Below are 15,395 nucleotides of genomic sequence, written 5' to 3'. Positions count from 1 at the left end.
CTGTGCTGATCCAAAGCCAGGAGCCAGGAGCTTCCTCCAGGTCTCCCACGTGGGTGCAGGGGCCCAAGGACTTGGGCCATCCTCCACTGCTATCCCAGGCCATGGCAGAGAGCTGGATTGGAAGAGGAGCAGCCGGGACTAGAACTGGCGCCCATATGGGATGCCGGCACTTCAGGCCAGGGCTTTACACGCTGCACCACAGCACCGGCTCTGGTCCTTTAAAAAAAAAAAAAGATTTATTTATTTGTTTTGAAAGGCTGAGTTCCAAAGAAACAGAGAGAGAGATCAATCTTTCACCTGCTGGTTCACTCCCCAAATGGCCACTACAGCCGGGGCTAGGCCAAGCTGAAGCCAGGAGCTTCTTCCGGGTCTCCCGTGCAGGTGCAGGGGCCCAAGGACTTGGGCCATCTTCTACTGCTTTCCCAGGCCATAGCAGAGAGCTGGATTAGAAGTGGAGCAGCCGGGACTCAAACAGCCCCCATATGGGATGTGGGCACTGCAGGCAGCGGCCTTACCCACTACACGGCGCCGGCCCCTGAAGTTATTTTATACCTCACTCCAACCAGCAAACTTTCTCCAAAATAACATGCAGCCTATCTCATTTTACTTCCAGCGTAGGAAAAAAAATCCTCTAAGTTTCTGGGAATTGGTTATCATTCCACATACTCTAATTTTCTCTTCACTTACACTTAGAGTTTCTTCTGTTCATAATTATGTAGAGAGAATTATGCTGAATAAACAAGATAAAAAGCAACTTGAAGGAAACAGACTACTTGGGAAATGAAAACGACAGAGATAGAGGCCAGCATTGTGGCAGCAACAGGTTAAGCTGCCGCCTGTGATACCAGCATCCCATATGGACCCCAGTTCAAGTCCCAGTTGCCCCATTTCTGTTCCAGCTGCCAGACTAATGCACCTGGGAAAGCAGAAGATGGCCCAAGTACTTGGACTCCTGCCACCCACATGGGAGATCTGGGTAGAGACCCAGGCTCCTGCTTCCGCCTGGCCCAGCCCTGGCTTTTGTGGCCACTTGGGGAGTGAACCAGGGGATGAAGGAACTCTCTTTCTGCCTTTCAAATGGGAGGAAGGGGGGAATAAAGGAAGGGAGGAAGGGAGAGAGGGAGGGGTTTAGAATCCCTAATCCAAAATGCTAGAGACCAGAGCATTTCCGATTTCTTTGGAGCATTTGTAGACTTTACCAGTTGAACACCCCCAATCTGAAAATCCAAACTCAAAAGCTGAAACTTTCTGAGGGTCATATCAGTGCTCAAAAAGCTTTGGATTTTGGAGCACTTAGTGTCGCTCCCCCACTTGCAGAGGAGCGGCACCGGACCCTGCGCTGTTCTCTTTCCCCGGCCCGGCCCGGGTTTGCTGCCGCACCCTCGCTGGACACCTTCCCCCACCATCACTAATTTCCTACACAGAATTTACTCTAGGAGAGATGGAGACATGCATGTGTACATGCATGGGAAGAGGCACTTGTCGTGACACCTTCTCAGCCAACTCTTTAGATGTTTCTTCTGATTTTATTTATTTGATAGTGTGTCCTCTTTCACTAGTTCACTCTCCAAATGCTTGTACTGGCTAGGGCCAAGCCAAACGGAAACCAGGAGTCCTGCAGCAACCTAATCCAGGTCTCTCACATGGGTAGCAGGGATCCACCCACTTGGGTCACCTGCTGCCTCCCAGTGTGCACATCGGTAGGAAGTCATGGCTTAAACCCAGACACTCTGATATGGCCTGGACTTAACTACTAGGCAAAATGTTAACCTCAACTCTTTACATTTCTATTAGTTTATTTCACCTATTGCTTTTGAATTTCCAAAAGCTCAATCTTTCAAGATCAGAGTCTCAGAGCAATTATAATTCTTCCACTTTGACAATGAAGCTGGTTAAAAGAAATGAATCAGGCAGTTCCTGAGTGGTAAAGCTGGATCTGGAAGCAACCTCCATTCACTGCTGTTCAGAGGGCAGGTTATGGGTTAATTTCAAACTCAAATTTATTAATTTTTGTATTAGCAAACCATTCAAAAGGATCTTTATAAAGCATCACCTTTTTTCCTTAAAAGTGTCCAAGTTGGTAAGAGGTAAAATTACTTCCATTTCGTAGATGAAAAGTCATAAAGAGATAGGTGGCTGACTGAAAACAGCTATTTTGAGTTCCAAGGTTGTTTTTAAGATTTATTTATTTATTTGAAAGGTGGAGTTACAGAAAAAGAGAAGGATAGAGAGAGATCTTCCATCCACTGGTTCACTCCCCAAATGGCCCTAATGGCCAGAGCTGAGCAGAGCCAAAACTAGAAGCCAAGAGCTTCTTCCAGGTCTCCCACATGGGTGTGGGGTCCCAAGGACTTGAGCCATCTTCTATTGCTTTCCCAGGCCAGAGCAGAGAGCGATCAGAAGTGGAGTAGCCGGGACTCGAACTGGCACCCATATGGGATGCCAGTGCTGCAGGCAGTGGCTTTACCTGCTATACCACAACACCATTCCCTTGAGTCCCAATTGGTGTAGCGGGTTAAGCCGCCACCTACAACGCCAACATCCCATATGGGTGCCAGTTTATGTCCTGGCTACTCCACTTCCTATCCAGCTTCCTGCTAATGTTCTGGGGAAAGCAGCGAAAGATGGCCCAAGTGCTTGGGCCACTGCCACCCACATTGTAGACTGGCTTCTGGCTTTGACCTGGCCCAGTCTGGCCACTGCAGTCAGCTGGAGAGTGAACCAGCAGATAAACTATCTCTATCTTTCCCTCTCTCTCTGTAGGTCTTTCAAATAAGTAAGTAAATAAAGTAAATGGGATGCAGGTGTCTTAACCACTAGGCTAAACACCTTGTTTCAGTGTGTGTAGTTTTTAACAAAATATGGGTTATCACCTGATGGTAATACTTTAGTATAAATGATAAACACATCTTGACCAAGTGTGTGACTTCAGTATTGCTTTTAAATATAAAGGTTTCTGGGGCTGGCGCTGCGGCATAGTTAAAGCTGCTGCCTGCAGTGCTGCCATCCCATATGGGCACCAGTTCAAGTCCCGGCTGCTCCACTTCCAATCCAGCTCTTTGCTATGGCCTGGGAAAGCAGAAGATGGCCCAAGTCCGTGGGCCCCTGGACCCTATGGGAGACCCAAAGATGCTGCTGGTTCATGACTTCGGATCAGCCAAGCTCCGGCCATTGCGGCGATTTGGGGAGTGAACCAGCAAATGGAAGACCTCTCTCTGCCTCTGCCTCTGTAATTCTGCCTTTCAAATAAATAAAATCTTTAAATATATATATGTATATATATAGGTTTATATATATATGTTTATATATATATATATAGGTTTTGAAAATTGGTCACAATAATACCTACATTTGAAAAACAGCAAATGCTTAGACAATCAATGTTTGGAGTATAAGTCTGTGGACTTCTTGAAATGCTAATTGAGGCTGCTAATGTTTAGAATTACTAACAGAACTTCTAGAGGGTTTTGAAAATATTCAGATTTATAAGGAACAAAGTTTTAAAGTACTACAATATGTAAATAAAACTTTATTTAAAATTCTGTTTAGAGTGCAAGTAAATGTTTCTTTTAATATACTAAGGTCTACACCTTATCTCCCATTTTTAAGAAGTCTGCTTTGCCATATGGTTTAGGAAAAAAGATTTCATTCTCCTGCTCCCTTCCTCACCCCGCACCCCCACCATCTGAAAAGCAAATGAGGTAAAATGGTAACCTTTAAGTTTGGTTTCCTTCAGCCTGATCAGGTATCAGCCTTGGCTCCCTCTGGCACTGTACCTGGGTTGACAGGTGAGGAGGAAGAGCCAGAGAAAGAAACAGCCTGCCATCAGCTGTGTGTTAAGAACTTCATTGTGGGGGCTGGTGTAGTGGCACAGCAGGTTAAGTTGCCACCTGCAATGCCACATCACATCACGTATGAACACTGGTTTGAGCCCTGGCTGCTCCAAATCCAACGTGCCTCCCTACTAATGCACCTGGGAAAGCAGCAGAAGATGGCCCAAGTGCTTGGGCTCCTACACCCACATGGGAAACCATGATGGAGTTCCAGGTCCCTGACTTTGGCTTGGCCCAGTCCCAGCCATTGTGGTCTTTTGGGGAGAGAATCAGTGGATGGAAAAATCTCTCTGCCTTTCAAGTAAATAAGTGATCTTTAAAGAAAAACATTTATATATATATACATATGTATATGTGTGTGTGTGTGTGTGTGTATAAAGAATTTCATTGTGGAGAGCTGCCTTAGTGGGCATCTGAATTCTGAGTGCTTCCGAGTTTCAAGGCCATTAACTACCTTGCATCTCTTTAAGGCTTTGAGTAAGAGTTGAGCCTGTACCTGTGAGCTGGAAGATGCCAAATCTTCACATCTTTGGCAGGTTCCCTAAGGGTAGAGGCAGGTTCATTCATTCAGCAGGTATATCAGTCAATCCAGATTTTTCTTCTGAACCACTTGAGAGTTGCAATATCAAATTCCTTCATCCCTAAATGCTTTTGTATACATTTCCTAAGATTTACTTTGGGGCTGGCATTGTGGAGCAGTGAGTTAAGCTAAAGCTTGTAAGCTGGCATCTTATATCAGAGTGCAAGTTTGAGTCCCAGCTCCTCTGACTTCTGACCCATCTCCCTGTTATTGCACCTGGGAAGATGGCCCAAGTGCTTAGGCCCCTGCCACACACATGTGGGAGAGCCAGATGGAGTTGCAGGCTCCTGGCTTCGACCTGGTCCAGCCCTGGCTGTGTTGCAACCATCTGGAGACTGAAACAGCAGATGGAAAATAATTATCCCTGCCTTTCAATAAGTAAATGCATTGAAAAAGATTTATTTCTTGGGGCCAGTGTTGTGGCGTAGCGTAAGCTGCCACCTGCAGCGCCTGCACCCCATAAGGGCTCCGGTTCAAGTTCTGCTGCTCCACTTCTGATCTAGCTCCCTTCTAATGGCCTGCGAAAAGCAGAAGATGGCGCAAGTGCTTGGGCCCCTACCACCCCCACGTGGGAGACCTAGAAGAAGCTCCTGGCTCCTGGCTTCATTCTGGCCCAGCCCTGGCCATTTGGGGGGTGAACCTAAATGTGGGAGATATCTCTCTTTCTCTCTCTCCCCTTTCTGTCTCTGTTAACACTGCCTTTCAAATAAGCAATCTTTTAAAAAATTTACTTCTATAGCCAATGTTATAATTATCAAAATTGAGAAATTAACACCAACAGAAGGTTAACAGAAGGTTCCCCAGTTTGGGTTTTCTGACTGTTTCCTGGTCATGTAGGCTGGCCCTATTCAGGAGGCAGTAGTGGCAGGTTTTCCCAGTCTTGTCATTAAGATAAAAATGTCTGTAGGAGTTCTCTGTGGCAATGGTTAATATTTGTCCCTTTGTAACTAATAATTAATGTGTAGGAAACATATTAATCTATTCCTGCATATCACATCACCCCACACCTTAAGATAATCATCCCCGTCAAAATGTACAAGCATTGTTATGTTAATCAAAAAATTCAAAAAGACAAAATACACATACAAAAATAACCACTTTTGGGGCTGCCACTGTGGCACAGCAGGTTAAAGCCCTGGTCTGTGGTGCCAGCAACCCATATAGGTGCAGGTTCACGTCCCAGCTGCTCCACCTCCGATCCAGCTCTCTGCTCTGGCCTGGGAAAGCAGTGGAAGATGGCCCAAGTCCTTGGGCCCCTGTACCCACGTGGAAAACCCAAAGAAGCTCTTGGCTCCTGGGTTTGGATTGGCCCAGCTCCAGCCTTTGCAGTCAATTGGGGAGTGAACCAGCAGATGGAAGACCTCTCTTTCTCTCTGCCTCTCCTAATCTCTGTGTAACACTTTCAAATAAATAAATAAATAGAACTTAAAAAAACTTTTTCCATTAAGTGGCTCTGTCCAGTTAAACAAAATGATATTCACTAAACTACTGATATGCAAATGATCTAAATGTGCTGAAATTAGAATAAAGAACTATAATTACATTATCAGTAACTTAGAGTTTATCATTTAGAGGACTATAATAAAGAGCTATCATATACTATATGTGTGTATTTAGATAAATACATGTCTAAAGAAGACAAAGATAGGTTATAACAGAATTCTAAGATTATGAAAGCCATAATATATAAAGGAAAGTCTGGACCATGGAAGCGTTCTTTAAAAATCTAAATTCATACAACTTAGTAAGTATATAAGGATGGCAGTAGAAACATGTCTTTTCTTTAAAACTGACATGGAGGGGCCGGTACTGTGGTGTAGTGGGTAAGGCTGCCACCTGCAGTGCTGGCATCCCATATGGGCACTGGTTCAAGTCCCAGATGCTGCACTTCCAGTCCAGCTCTCTGCTGTGGCCTGGAAAAGCAGAAGAAGATGGCCCAAATCCTTGGGCCCCTGTACCTTCGTGGGAGACCTGGAAGAAGCTCCTGGCTCCTGGCTTTGGATTAATCCAACTCCGGCTGTTGCAGCCATTTGGGGGAGTGAACAAGCAGATGGAAGACCTCTCTCTCTCTCTGCCTCTCTGTAACTCTGCTTTCAAATAAATATCTTAAAAAAAAACTTATATGAATAATTTTTATAAAATGTCAAAGACAGACATAGTATTAATAAAGCTGGAATATACTTACTCTTTGTACATAATGTTGAGGCCAACATGACCTTCCATAATGATGGAATCTTGGACAATCAATTCCGTATCTCAAATACTACAGCAAAAGATTTCAACATTTATCTACTAATTCAAGGGAGGCCAATCCTTATTCTCTTTATATTCTGAAAGCAGAACTGTTTTGCCTGAATGAATGCACCTGGAAAACTGTACCTGATGTAACAGTGTGTGTCATCCACTTTGCTTGGGTCAATTTTGTTTCACAGAAAGTGACCAATGGGGCCAGTGTTGCAGCATAGCAGGTAAAGGTGCCACGTGCGATGCCAGCATCCCATGTGAACACCAGTTCAAGTCCTGGCTGCTCCACTTTTGATCCAGCTCCCTGACCCTGGAAAAACAGTAGAAGATGGCTCAAACATTTGGGCCCCTACACCCACATGGGAGACCCAGTTAGAAGCTCCTAGTTTTGGCCTGGCCCAGCCCTGACTGTTGCGGCCATCTAGGGAGAGAACTAGAGATGGACAATCTCTTTCTCTGTCTCTCCCTATCTTTGCAACTCTGCTTTTCAAATAAATCTTAAAAAATAAAAAAATAAAAAATCAACCATTAAACCATTTCCCTTTCCTCATCCAAGATTTGAAAAATACTCACACAGTATACAGAAAGGCCTATTACTTACCACAGGACATGTAGTATATGAAAAACTGAACTTAAAATGACATATGTACGCTGACAGCAAATACACTGCTACACTCTGTACCAAAGACACTGGAAATTTCACAAACATCTCATGACACAGTGATTTCCAAGGAATTTATTTAATTAGACTTTCAGAGGGCTCTAAAAATCTGCATTTTTCACAAGGACCCCAGATGATTCTAGGTTCTGCTTGCAAGCGTAGTTTAAGAATGTAATTTTAACCTTCATTTGTGTCACACTACATAAACAATAAAATTAAATTATAAGTCATGTAATTTAACTTCTTTACATTAAAAGATACCTAAATACAATATGGTTCAAAATGAAATCATATGTAGTTCAAAAAGATGCTAAACCAAAAGCCATACAACAACGAGAAACATTAACAGCAAATGCAAGTACAAATGGAGATATTCCTCTGAATGCACATTTCAACGCGCATCAAAGACCACCACTGTATTCATCTGAGTTAAGGAAAAAAAAATGTAGTTGAAAATTACAGAAAAAGCCTGAAGACTTCCAAATCACTTTATATGTGCAACAAGCTAGTTTGTTAATTTAAAATACACAAAGACCTGGAATTCACTATTTATTACAACAACTAGATGTAAAGTAAAAAAAAAGCTTTCAATTTTTATTAGCACTTTTCCCAACCAATGAAAAAAAACCCAATGTATCAAAAAGCACTGAATGCTAAAGGTAATAACTTGTGATTTTAAAAAAACTGTTATGTTAGAAAATTACAACTCACTCTCAGTGTTTAGTCTCATGTGTTGGCTCCACTTTTTCCTACTAAGTAGCATACACAATATTTGTATTACTCCTTGTATAATTTATTTGTCAAGCTGAACAATCAGTTCTTATGTAAATACAGAATCTCTGGAAAATAAACTTATGAGAATCAAAATCAACTAGTATTGCAATTATTTAGTGCTTGAGTTCTGGTCTATGAAAAATGCTAATCATATCTCTTTAATTAACCCAAAGTTCTTACGGTTTCTACCAGAAGTAGTGTCTATCAACCCCTGCATCACTCTACAGTTGGCTCCTACCTCAGATTTTAAAAGTAGAGTTAAAGGATACATCTTTTTGTCCTTTTCTTGTACATTATTCTGTATCCACATTCTCTGCATCTGATTGGATCCCTGGATTTTATTTCATTTTCAGTGTGACATTCTAGGGAGAAAAAAAAAAGGCTTACTCAAATTTAAAAGGAAAACAGTGCAGACAGGCAAATTATCTTAACCATATCAGGCAAGGGTATGATATTACAAAATATACTAAATGGGAAAGAAGAGAGTTGTGGGCAATGCTGTTTTTCCAGAGCAAACAAGAGTTTTAAGTGGTGCTACAAGGTGCTCCTTTATAACTTTAAACACCAATGACTCATTCATTCAAAGGATAAACGTAATAATTTCAAAAACAAATTAAGCAAAATACTCTTACTTTATGTAGCATTATCCTTACCTCCACAAATATATATCATTGGCTGCTGCTTTGGGGGCTGAACGTCTTTCTGGGCGTCCATTGTCAGTCCCTGCAATCACAGAATCAAATCCTCAGTATTTCAAAGGGGTTCCTCACAAACACGAACAGCCCTCCCTCCCCTTGTTTTTTCAGGAAAAACTGAAAGAGATCCCAGTTCCCCCTCATCTGCGCCCTTCCCTGTGCCTGGGAGTTAGGTCTAAGGGGCAAACCACACAGACACACACAAGTACTGAGAGTCGACCCCAAACTGGGCACGACAGAAAATGATCCGCATTTTGTTCCTTCATTATAATCTTCACAACAACCCTCAAGTGTCACTCCTGTTTTATACACGAAGAAAGCGAGGCTGAGAGATACTAGTTTGCGCAGGCAAAAGGATTCAGATTCGGCTGCAAAACTCGAGTTCTCATCTAACATATGTATATCCCTCCAAAACGGAACAGACTAACCACCGGGAAGAATACTAAAATAATTCCCAATGGCTAAACAGCTCAACTAAAAGAAACCAGGCAAAGCATTGACGGCACCAACTCCTCCACCAGCATCTCCTGACTCTAACCTCGCACACTGGACCTTCTTAGCCCCCAAGTGTCTTTCTGGTTTGGCTCAAACACCCACACCTAAACCCCAGCCCCATAACTCCCTACCTGCGTAGAACGGAGAAACTCCGCATCTGCTCCCAACACGCAGTGTCGCTGTCAACTTCCGGCGCTGGCTTGTGACGCAAGACGAGCACCGCCCCTTCCGCCCCGGCCCGGCCCGGAAACCGAGTTTGCGCAAGGCTCTAAAACTAGTTTCTTGCTCGCAACGGACTCTGTGGACATCAAGCACCTTTTTTAACACTTAGCTATTCTCATTTTTCAGGAAAGAAAATCATTTTAACAGTTCTTCAAAGGAAGTTTGTATTTCTGACTCGTGAGATTGGCGGAAATGAACGCTTTTCCGGAAGGACCGAGGCTAAGAGGGACGGAGGTGACAAGTGCCGGTGGAATCCTGAACGCGCCGTTCCTCTGATGACTTAGACTCGGTTAACCAGTGATTTTTTTTTTTTTTGTTACCCCGTAGAAAAGCACATTCTAGGCTGTTTTCAGGTTGTTGGGTACCTGTGCTGGGGCTGTGTGCCAGCCGCCTCCCGTCCTTGTCATGCTTGATCGTGTTTTTGCTCTCCAGCCCTTTGCTTCTCCCTCGCCTCCACGCCTGTTACTCGTTTTACAGTGCAGGCGCACCTGCGGGGCAGCGCCCTCGACACCTCGCACTTAAAGCTAAAGGATTTTGGTAGCTTTAGCGGTTCACTGACCCTCCCTTGGTCCCATGTATTCCTAGGAGAAAAAAAAAAAAAAAAAAAGACGTGCTTGTGGGAGTTGCATTCTTTCAAAGAATATTCAGTGGCATAAATGCCGATTAGATTCGAACATTTACATTCATTTACTTCTTTCACAAAAGATATTTTACTTAGAATAGAAGCAGAGCTAAGAAAATGAAATTATTACAACTTTATAGAAATAATTAAAGATTTATTTATTTGAAAGTCAGAGTTACACAGAGAGAGGAGAGGCAGAACCAGAGAGAGAGGGGTCTTCCATCTGATGGTTCACTCTCCAATTCGCAGCAACGGCCGGAGCTGCCCGATCTGAAGCCAGGAGCCAGGAGCTTCTTCCTGGTCTCCCATGTGGGTGCAGGGGCCCAAGGACTTGGGCCATCCTCCACTGCTTTCCCGGGCCATAGCAGAGAGCTGGATCAGAAGAGGAGCAGCCAGGACTAGAACCTGCGCCCACATGGGCTGCTGGTGCTTCAGGCCGGGGGTTAACCTGCTGCGCCATGGCTCTGGCCCCAGAAATAATTGTTAACAGTTATTATAAAGTTAATTGTAGAAGCAGGCTTGTTTCCCCCACATGCACTGTGTCTTTGGTATCTTATTAAGTAGGACTCCATCCATCAACTTGAGAGCTTTAGCTTCACCTTTCATTTCCAGAAGTTAAAACTGGTTGCATCTCCACAGACCAACTTGAGACATTCAACTGGCGTTTTCCTGTCTTTCCAGGGGGCAGGAGTTTGGCCTAGCCCAGCTCCACTTCTCAATTCCAGCTTCCTGCTGATGGCCATCCTGGGAGGCAGCAGATTCTGGCTCAAGTACTTGATTCCCTCCCACCCACATAGGAGAACTGGATTAAGTGACTGGCTCCTGATTTCAACCAGGGCTGTTGTGTGCATTTGGGGAGTGAGCCAGCTGATTCACTCTCTGCCTCTGTGCCTCTGTAATAAAATAATAATATTAGGGCCAGCATTGCAGTGTGGCAGGTAGGGTCACTGCCTGTGACATCAGCATCCCATATGGGCAGTGGTTTGAGTCTCAACTACTTCTCTTCCAATCCCACTCCCTGCTAGTGTGCCTGGGAAGGCAGCAGAGGATGGCCAACTGTTTGGGCCCCTGCACACACGTGTCAGATCCAGAGGAGGCTCCTGACTCCTGGCTTTGGTCTGGCCAAGTCCCGGCCAGTGAGGCCATTTGGGGAGTGAACCAGTGGATGGAAGACCTCTCTCTCTCTCTCTCTCTCTCTCTGCCTTTCAAATAAATAAACATTTTTAAATGGAGATTTTCACATAAAAATCAAATATTTTTGGGGAAACAGCAATTTCCTGCTTCTTCCTCCACAAACATGCTAACACAGCATAAATATGACCATCACCCCTGTTACAATCAAAGAGAAGCAGTCATTCAATACACGAGTCGCAATAGGCTTCTGTACGAGATGTATAGACAAAGTCATTATCTTAGGATAAAGATGAGAGAGTGGTTCTAGAACTGCAACTCGTTTCAAGCTGTCTTGTTTTCTAACAGCAATCAAAGTATCAAGGTGATTCTGATGATGCGTGGAGATGAATGGATCAACCCATGTAGAATTCGAATGGATCCTGCCTGGTACCCTATGAAATGGTAGGGTAGTGACAAATGATAGCACAGAGATTCAGATCTACACGTGTACATACGTGTACACTAGTGCTGGTCCCCAGTATGACACCTACCTTCCTAGCAACTGGAACCAGGAGTTTCAGCGTCACTCCATAGCACGCTGAAGCATGCTCTATAGAAGCTACCCTTTGTCAACAAGAGCTAGCTTTCCTTGAGCACTTAACTGCATGGCAGACATCACTGCATTGTTCTGTGCTAATGAGGGTGGTTGTCTTGCCATCTTGGACAGGAGTGCTTTTAACTTCTTTTAATATGGTTATGGAGATGGAAGTTGCTATTTTTGTCTTGAATATCTTTCCTTTTTCTTGTCTATATTTTAAGTATAGCTATATCATTTGTATGTTAGAATAATTAGAAAACTCTCCCATTACATTATTTTGGATGGTCCCCAAAGGAAATGTGAGCTCTTGTGGAAAGCAGGTGGGCTTCAGAATTCTGAGTCAATGATGCGGTGACACCAAACCCAAGAGAGGGAAGAGGGGGGAAAAAAGACTCTGATGGGTAAAAAACAAAAAATACAGCTCAGTAGCTTAAAGGTGGAGTATATATGAAATAAGTTCAATGTAAATGTAACTAGATGTCTTTTTGCCTTTTGGGGGGCAGAGGGATGAACTTGATCCATTGAGCAATATAAAAAAGTTATCATATGATCTTTTGCTCTTCAATCATACTATCTCAAGAAAAAATAAGTTACTGGGGGAAAAAAAAGAGAAAAGGACAATGTTTATTTTAAATAGCGTTTTGTGGGGAGCTGACATTGTGATGCAGTGGGTGAGTCCCATGTATCATCAGAAAGCTGCTTCAAGTTCCAGCTGCTTCTGATCCAGCTCTGTGCGAATTCACCCAGGAACGCAGTGCAAGGTGGCTCAAGTACTTGGGCCCCTGCCATCCATGTGGGAGACTAGATTGATTTTTGATTTCCGGACTCCTGGCTTGGCCTGGTTCAGCCATGGCTGTTGTAGCCATTTATGGAGTAAAACAGTGGATGGAAGGTGTGTGTGTGTGTGTGTGTGTGTGTCCCTCTCTCTTGGCTGCTCTGCCTTTCAAATAAATAAAAATAAACCTTAAAAGAATAAATGGAGTTTGGGGGTGTTACGTGGATTTTATTTACCCACAGGCAAAATTCCCTGCCCTGTTTACATTGGGATGGGGCCGGGGAGCAGACATTAAACAAAATAAATCAATACTGCCATGTTTCTGAAGATGATAACACAGAGGAAATTTAACCGAGAGACCGGATGAGATGATTGTCACAGAGATTTGTATTGAAGAGCTAGCAAGGGTACCATTCACTCCGAGAGGGATTGTGTGCGGGGACAGCTTTAAAGAGGTGCTGTTTTGAATGTAATTCACCAATTCCTCACCTCAGGTCTTCCTGGTGCCTCAAACTTGGCAACCCCCTTAGTTTCTCCCAAGCCTGGATTCCTCACCCTCTCGCCTTGTGGCCATGCAGTTGATTCTGCCAGCTGAATCGTCAAGTTCAGGTTCTTCTCCACCCCTACTACCTTCCAGAATAATGCAGTCTCCTTGTAGCCACCCTCACCTCTCTTAATTCTGTCCTCCAGCCTGTCTTCAGAGCAGTCTTTCTAAATCGCTCTGTGTTGCCTAGTAAACTTCAGACTTTCAACATGCATCCCAAACTCTTCATACCTTGCCTTCCGCCCCTTCTCAAGAATTTTCTCTTGCCCGTTCCGAAAGTCGTAGTCTTTAGCTCTAAAAAATTATGTGCCGTTTCACTAATGTGCCCAACTGTTGGAATCTTCCTGCTCTTGCACATTTTCTTTTGAGCTTGGAATTCCCTGTTGTCTGTGTTTTAAATTGCTCCCTGTCCCACCAAAATCCACCTCATGTCATGATCATTATGAAGGTAGCGCTGCACCCTTTTCCCAAGTAGCATTAGTTGGTCCCGCTCTCCTGTGCCGCAACACTTGTACCAATGAGGCCTTGAGCAGCAGTAGCCAGGCCTTGCTCCCTTTAGCTTGCCCTGTGCTTGGCCCAGTAATTGGCACATAGCTGGAACTTTGTTATTGTGATTTTTTAAAATGATTTATTTATTTATTTGAAAGTCAGAGTTACACACACACACAGAGGTCTACCGTCCACTGGTTCACACCCCAGTTGGTCACAATGGCCGGAGCTGCGCGGAAGCCAGGATCCAGGAGCTTCTTCCAGGTCTCCCAAGTGGGTGCAGGGGCCCAAGGACTTGGGAGATCTTCTACTGCTTTCCCAGGCCACAGCAGAGAGCTGCATCGGAAGTGGAGCAGCCGGGACTCGAACCAGCACCCATATGGGATGCTGGCACTGCAGGCGGCGGCTTTACCCGCTAAGCCACAGTGCCAGCCCCAATTATTGTGATTTTTGAGCATACTTCATTTAGGATGGCCAAGGGACAGTCACAAAGAGCATAAGTGCACGCAAGCGCGCACATGTGAATGTGTTTGTGTGTGTGTGTGTGTGTGTGTGAGAGAGAGAGAGAGAAAGAGAGAGAGAGAGGTAGTAGCAGCAGTACGAGTTCTGAGTGAGAATTATGTAGCATAGGATAATAGAAGCTAAATATTGAAGAAGGAGGTCTCATTTAGAGAGCAGGTGGGGGAAAGAAGGGGTCTTCGAAGCTGCCAAGGGCAGGACTGTGCCTAGTATATAATAGATAGCCAGTAAGGCCGGCGCTGCGGCTCAATAGGCTAATCCTCTGCCTGCGGCACCGGCACACCGGGTTCTAGTCCCAGTCGGGGCACCAGATTCTGTCCCGGTTGCCCCTCTTCCAGGCCAGCTCTCTGTTGTGGCCTGGGAGTGCAGTGGAGGATGGCCCAAGTGCTTGGGCCCTGCACCCGCATGGGAGACCAGGAGAAGCACCTGGCTCCTGGCTTCGAATCAGTGCGATGCACCAGCCAAAGCACGCCAACCGCGGCGGCCATTGGAGGGTGAACCAACGGAAAACGAAGACCTTTCTCTCTGTCCCTCTTTCTCTCTGTCCACTCTGCCTGTCAAAAAATAATAATAATAATAAAATAGATAGCCAGTAAACACTCATTGAACCTAGAGTTTAAAAAATTTATTTGGCAATGAGGGTATCTGGGAGTTTGGTTAGGGTTAGGATTAAGTTTAAACTATCAAACGCCGGCGCTGTGGCGTAGGAGGTAAAGCCACTGCCTGCAGTGCCAGCATCCCATATAGGCACCCGTTGAGTCCTGGCTGCTCCACCACCCATCCAGCTCTCTGCTATGGCCTGGGAAAGCAGTGGAAGATGGCCCAAGTCCTTGGGCCCCTGTACCCATGTGGGAGACCAGGAAGAAGCTCCTGGCTCCTGGCTTCAGATCGGCGTAGGTCCAGCTGTTGCGGCCGTCTGGGGAGTGAACCAGTAGCTGAAGGACCTCTCTCTCTCCCTCTCCTTCTCTCTGTGCAACTCTGACTTTCAAATAAATAAATAAATCTTTTAAAAAAAGTTTAAACTATCAAAAACAATTCACTTTTTCTCTTGAAGATTTATTTGAAAGACAGAGTTACAGAAAAAGAGAGGGAGAGACAGAGAGAAGGGTCTCCAACTGCTGGTTCACTCCCCAGATGGTTGTGGACGGCCAGGGCTGAGCCAGGCAGAAGCCAGGAGCGTCCTCCAGGCCTCCCACATGCGTGCAGGTGCCCAAGCACCTGGGGCATCTTC

At 44.7% G+C, this 15,395-nt stretch overlaps 2 protein-coding genes and 1 long non-coding RNA gene across 6 annotated transcripts in view; all 3 read right to left on the bottom strand.

Moving 5' to 3' along the window:
- The window catches only part of SPAG1 (sperm associated antigen 1), a 114,985-nt gene extending 106,619 nt beyond the window's left edge, over positions 1 to 8,366 (bottom strand). The window contains exons 1-2 of one of the 3 annotated variants that reach the window (XM_051843956.3): positions 8,331 to 8,366; positions 6,793 to 6,967 (exon numbers count right to left, since the gene is read on the bottom strand). In XM_051843956.3, the coding sequence (XP_051699916.3) occupies positions 6,793 to 6,967; positions 8,331 to 8,363 (208 nt within the window). In that variant the 5' untranslated portion in view covers positions 8,364 to 8,366. Of the gene's footprint in view, positions 1 to 6,792; positions 6,968 to 8,330 lie in introns of those variants that run through there. The other 2 variants (XM_089336391.1, XM_089336393.1) reach the window with 2 other exon arrangements.
- On the bottom strand, positions 7,379 to 9,473 carry POLR2K (RNA polymerase II, I and III subunit K). 2 transcript variants are annotated; one of them, XM_089336397.1, is made up of 4 exons: positions 9,326 to 9,473; positions 8,746 to 8,815; positions 8,362 to 8,454; positions 7,379 to 7,732 (listed from the first exon to the last, which is right to left on the bottom strand). In XM_089336397.1, the coding sequence occupies exons 2-4, from the start codon at positions 8,804 to 8,806 to the stop codon at positions 7,710 to 7,712; spliced, it is 177 nt and encodes a 58-aa protein (XP_089192523.1). In that variant the 5' UTR covers positions 8,807 to 8,815; positions 9,326 to 9,473; the 3' UTR covers positions 7,379 to 7,709. The 2 variants fall into 2 exon arrangements, with proteins under 2 accessions (XP_089192523.1, XP_017196950.1); XM_017341461.4 differs by having other exon boundaries at positions 9,414 to 9,473.
- Positions 9,474 to 9,515: 42 nt separating this feature from the next.
- Positions 9,516 to 9,984, bottom strand: LOC149126285 (uncharacterized). The gene is made up of 2 exons (XR_016236535.1): positions 9,870 to 9,984; positions 9,516 to 9,580 (listed from the first exon to the last, which is right to left on the bottom strand). It is a non-coding gene; the product is annotated as an uncharacterized LOC149126285 (long non-coding RNA).
- Between the last annotated feature and the right edge of the window lie 5,411 nt (positions 9,985 to 15,395).

The sequence above is a fragment of the Oryctolagus cuniculus genome, chromosome 6, assembly GCF_051225735.1.
Source record: "Oryctolagus cuniculus isolate XC-2025 breed Fujian yellow rabbit chromosome 6, ASM5122573v1, whole genome shotgun sequence".
NCBI classification, from domain to species: Eukaryota; Metazoa; Chordata; class Mammalia; order Lagomorpha; family Leporidae; genus Oryctolagus; species Oryctolagus cuniculus.
Note: the sequence above shows the minus strand (reverse complement) of the source record. Positions and strands in the feature narration are given on the sequence as shown.

Bases quoted from the DNA above. Each gene is read 5' to 3' on its own strand.
- POLR2K (XM_089336397.1), bottom strand. From the start codon at position 8,806: ATGGACGCCCAGAAAGACGTTCAGCCCCCAAAGCAGCAGCCAATGATA. The intron at 8,455-8,745 runs GTAAGGATAATG...TTTTCTCCCTAG, and splicing joins AATGATATATATTTGTGGAG to AATGTCACACTGAAAATGAA. The intron at 7,733-8,361 runs GTATCCTTTAAC...AGATGAATACAG, and splicing joins CAAGAAAAGGACAAAAAGAT to TGGTGGTCTTTGATGCGCGT.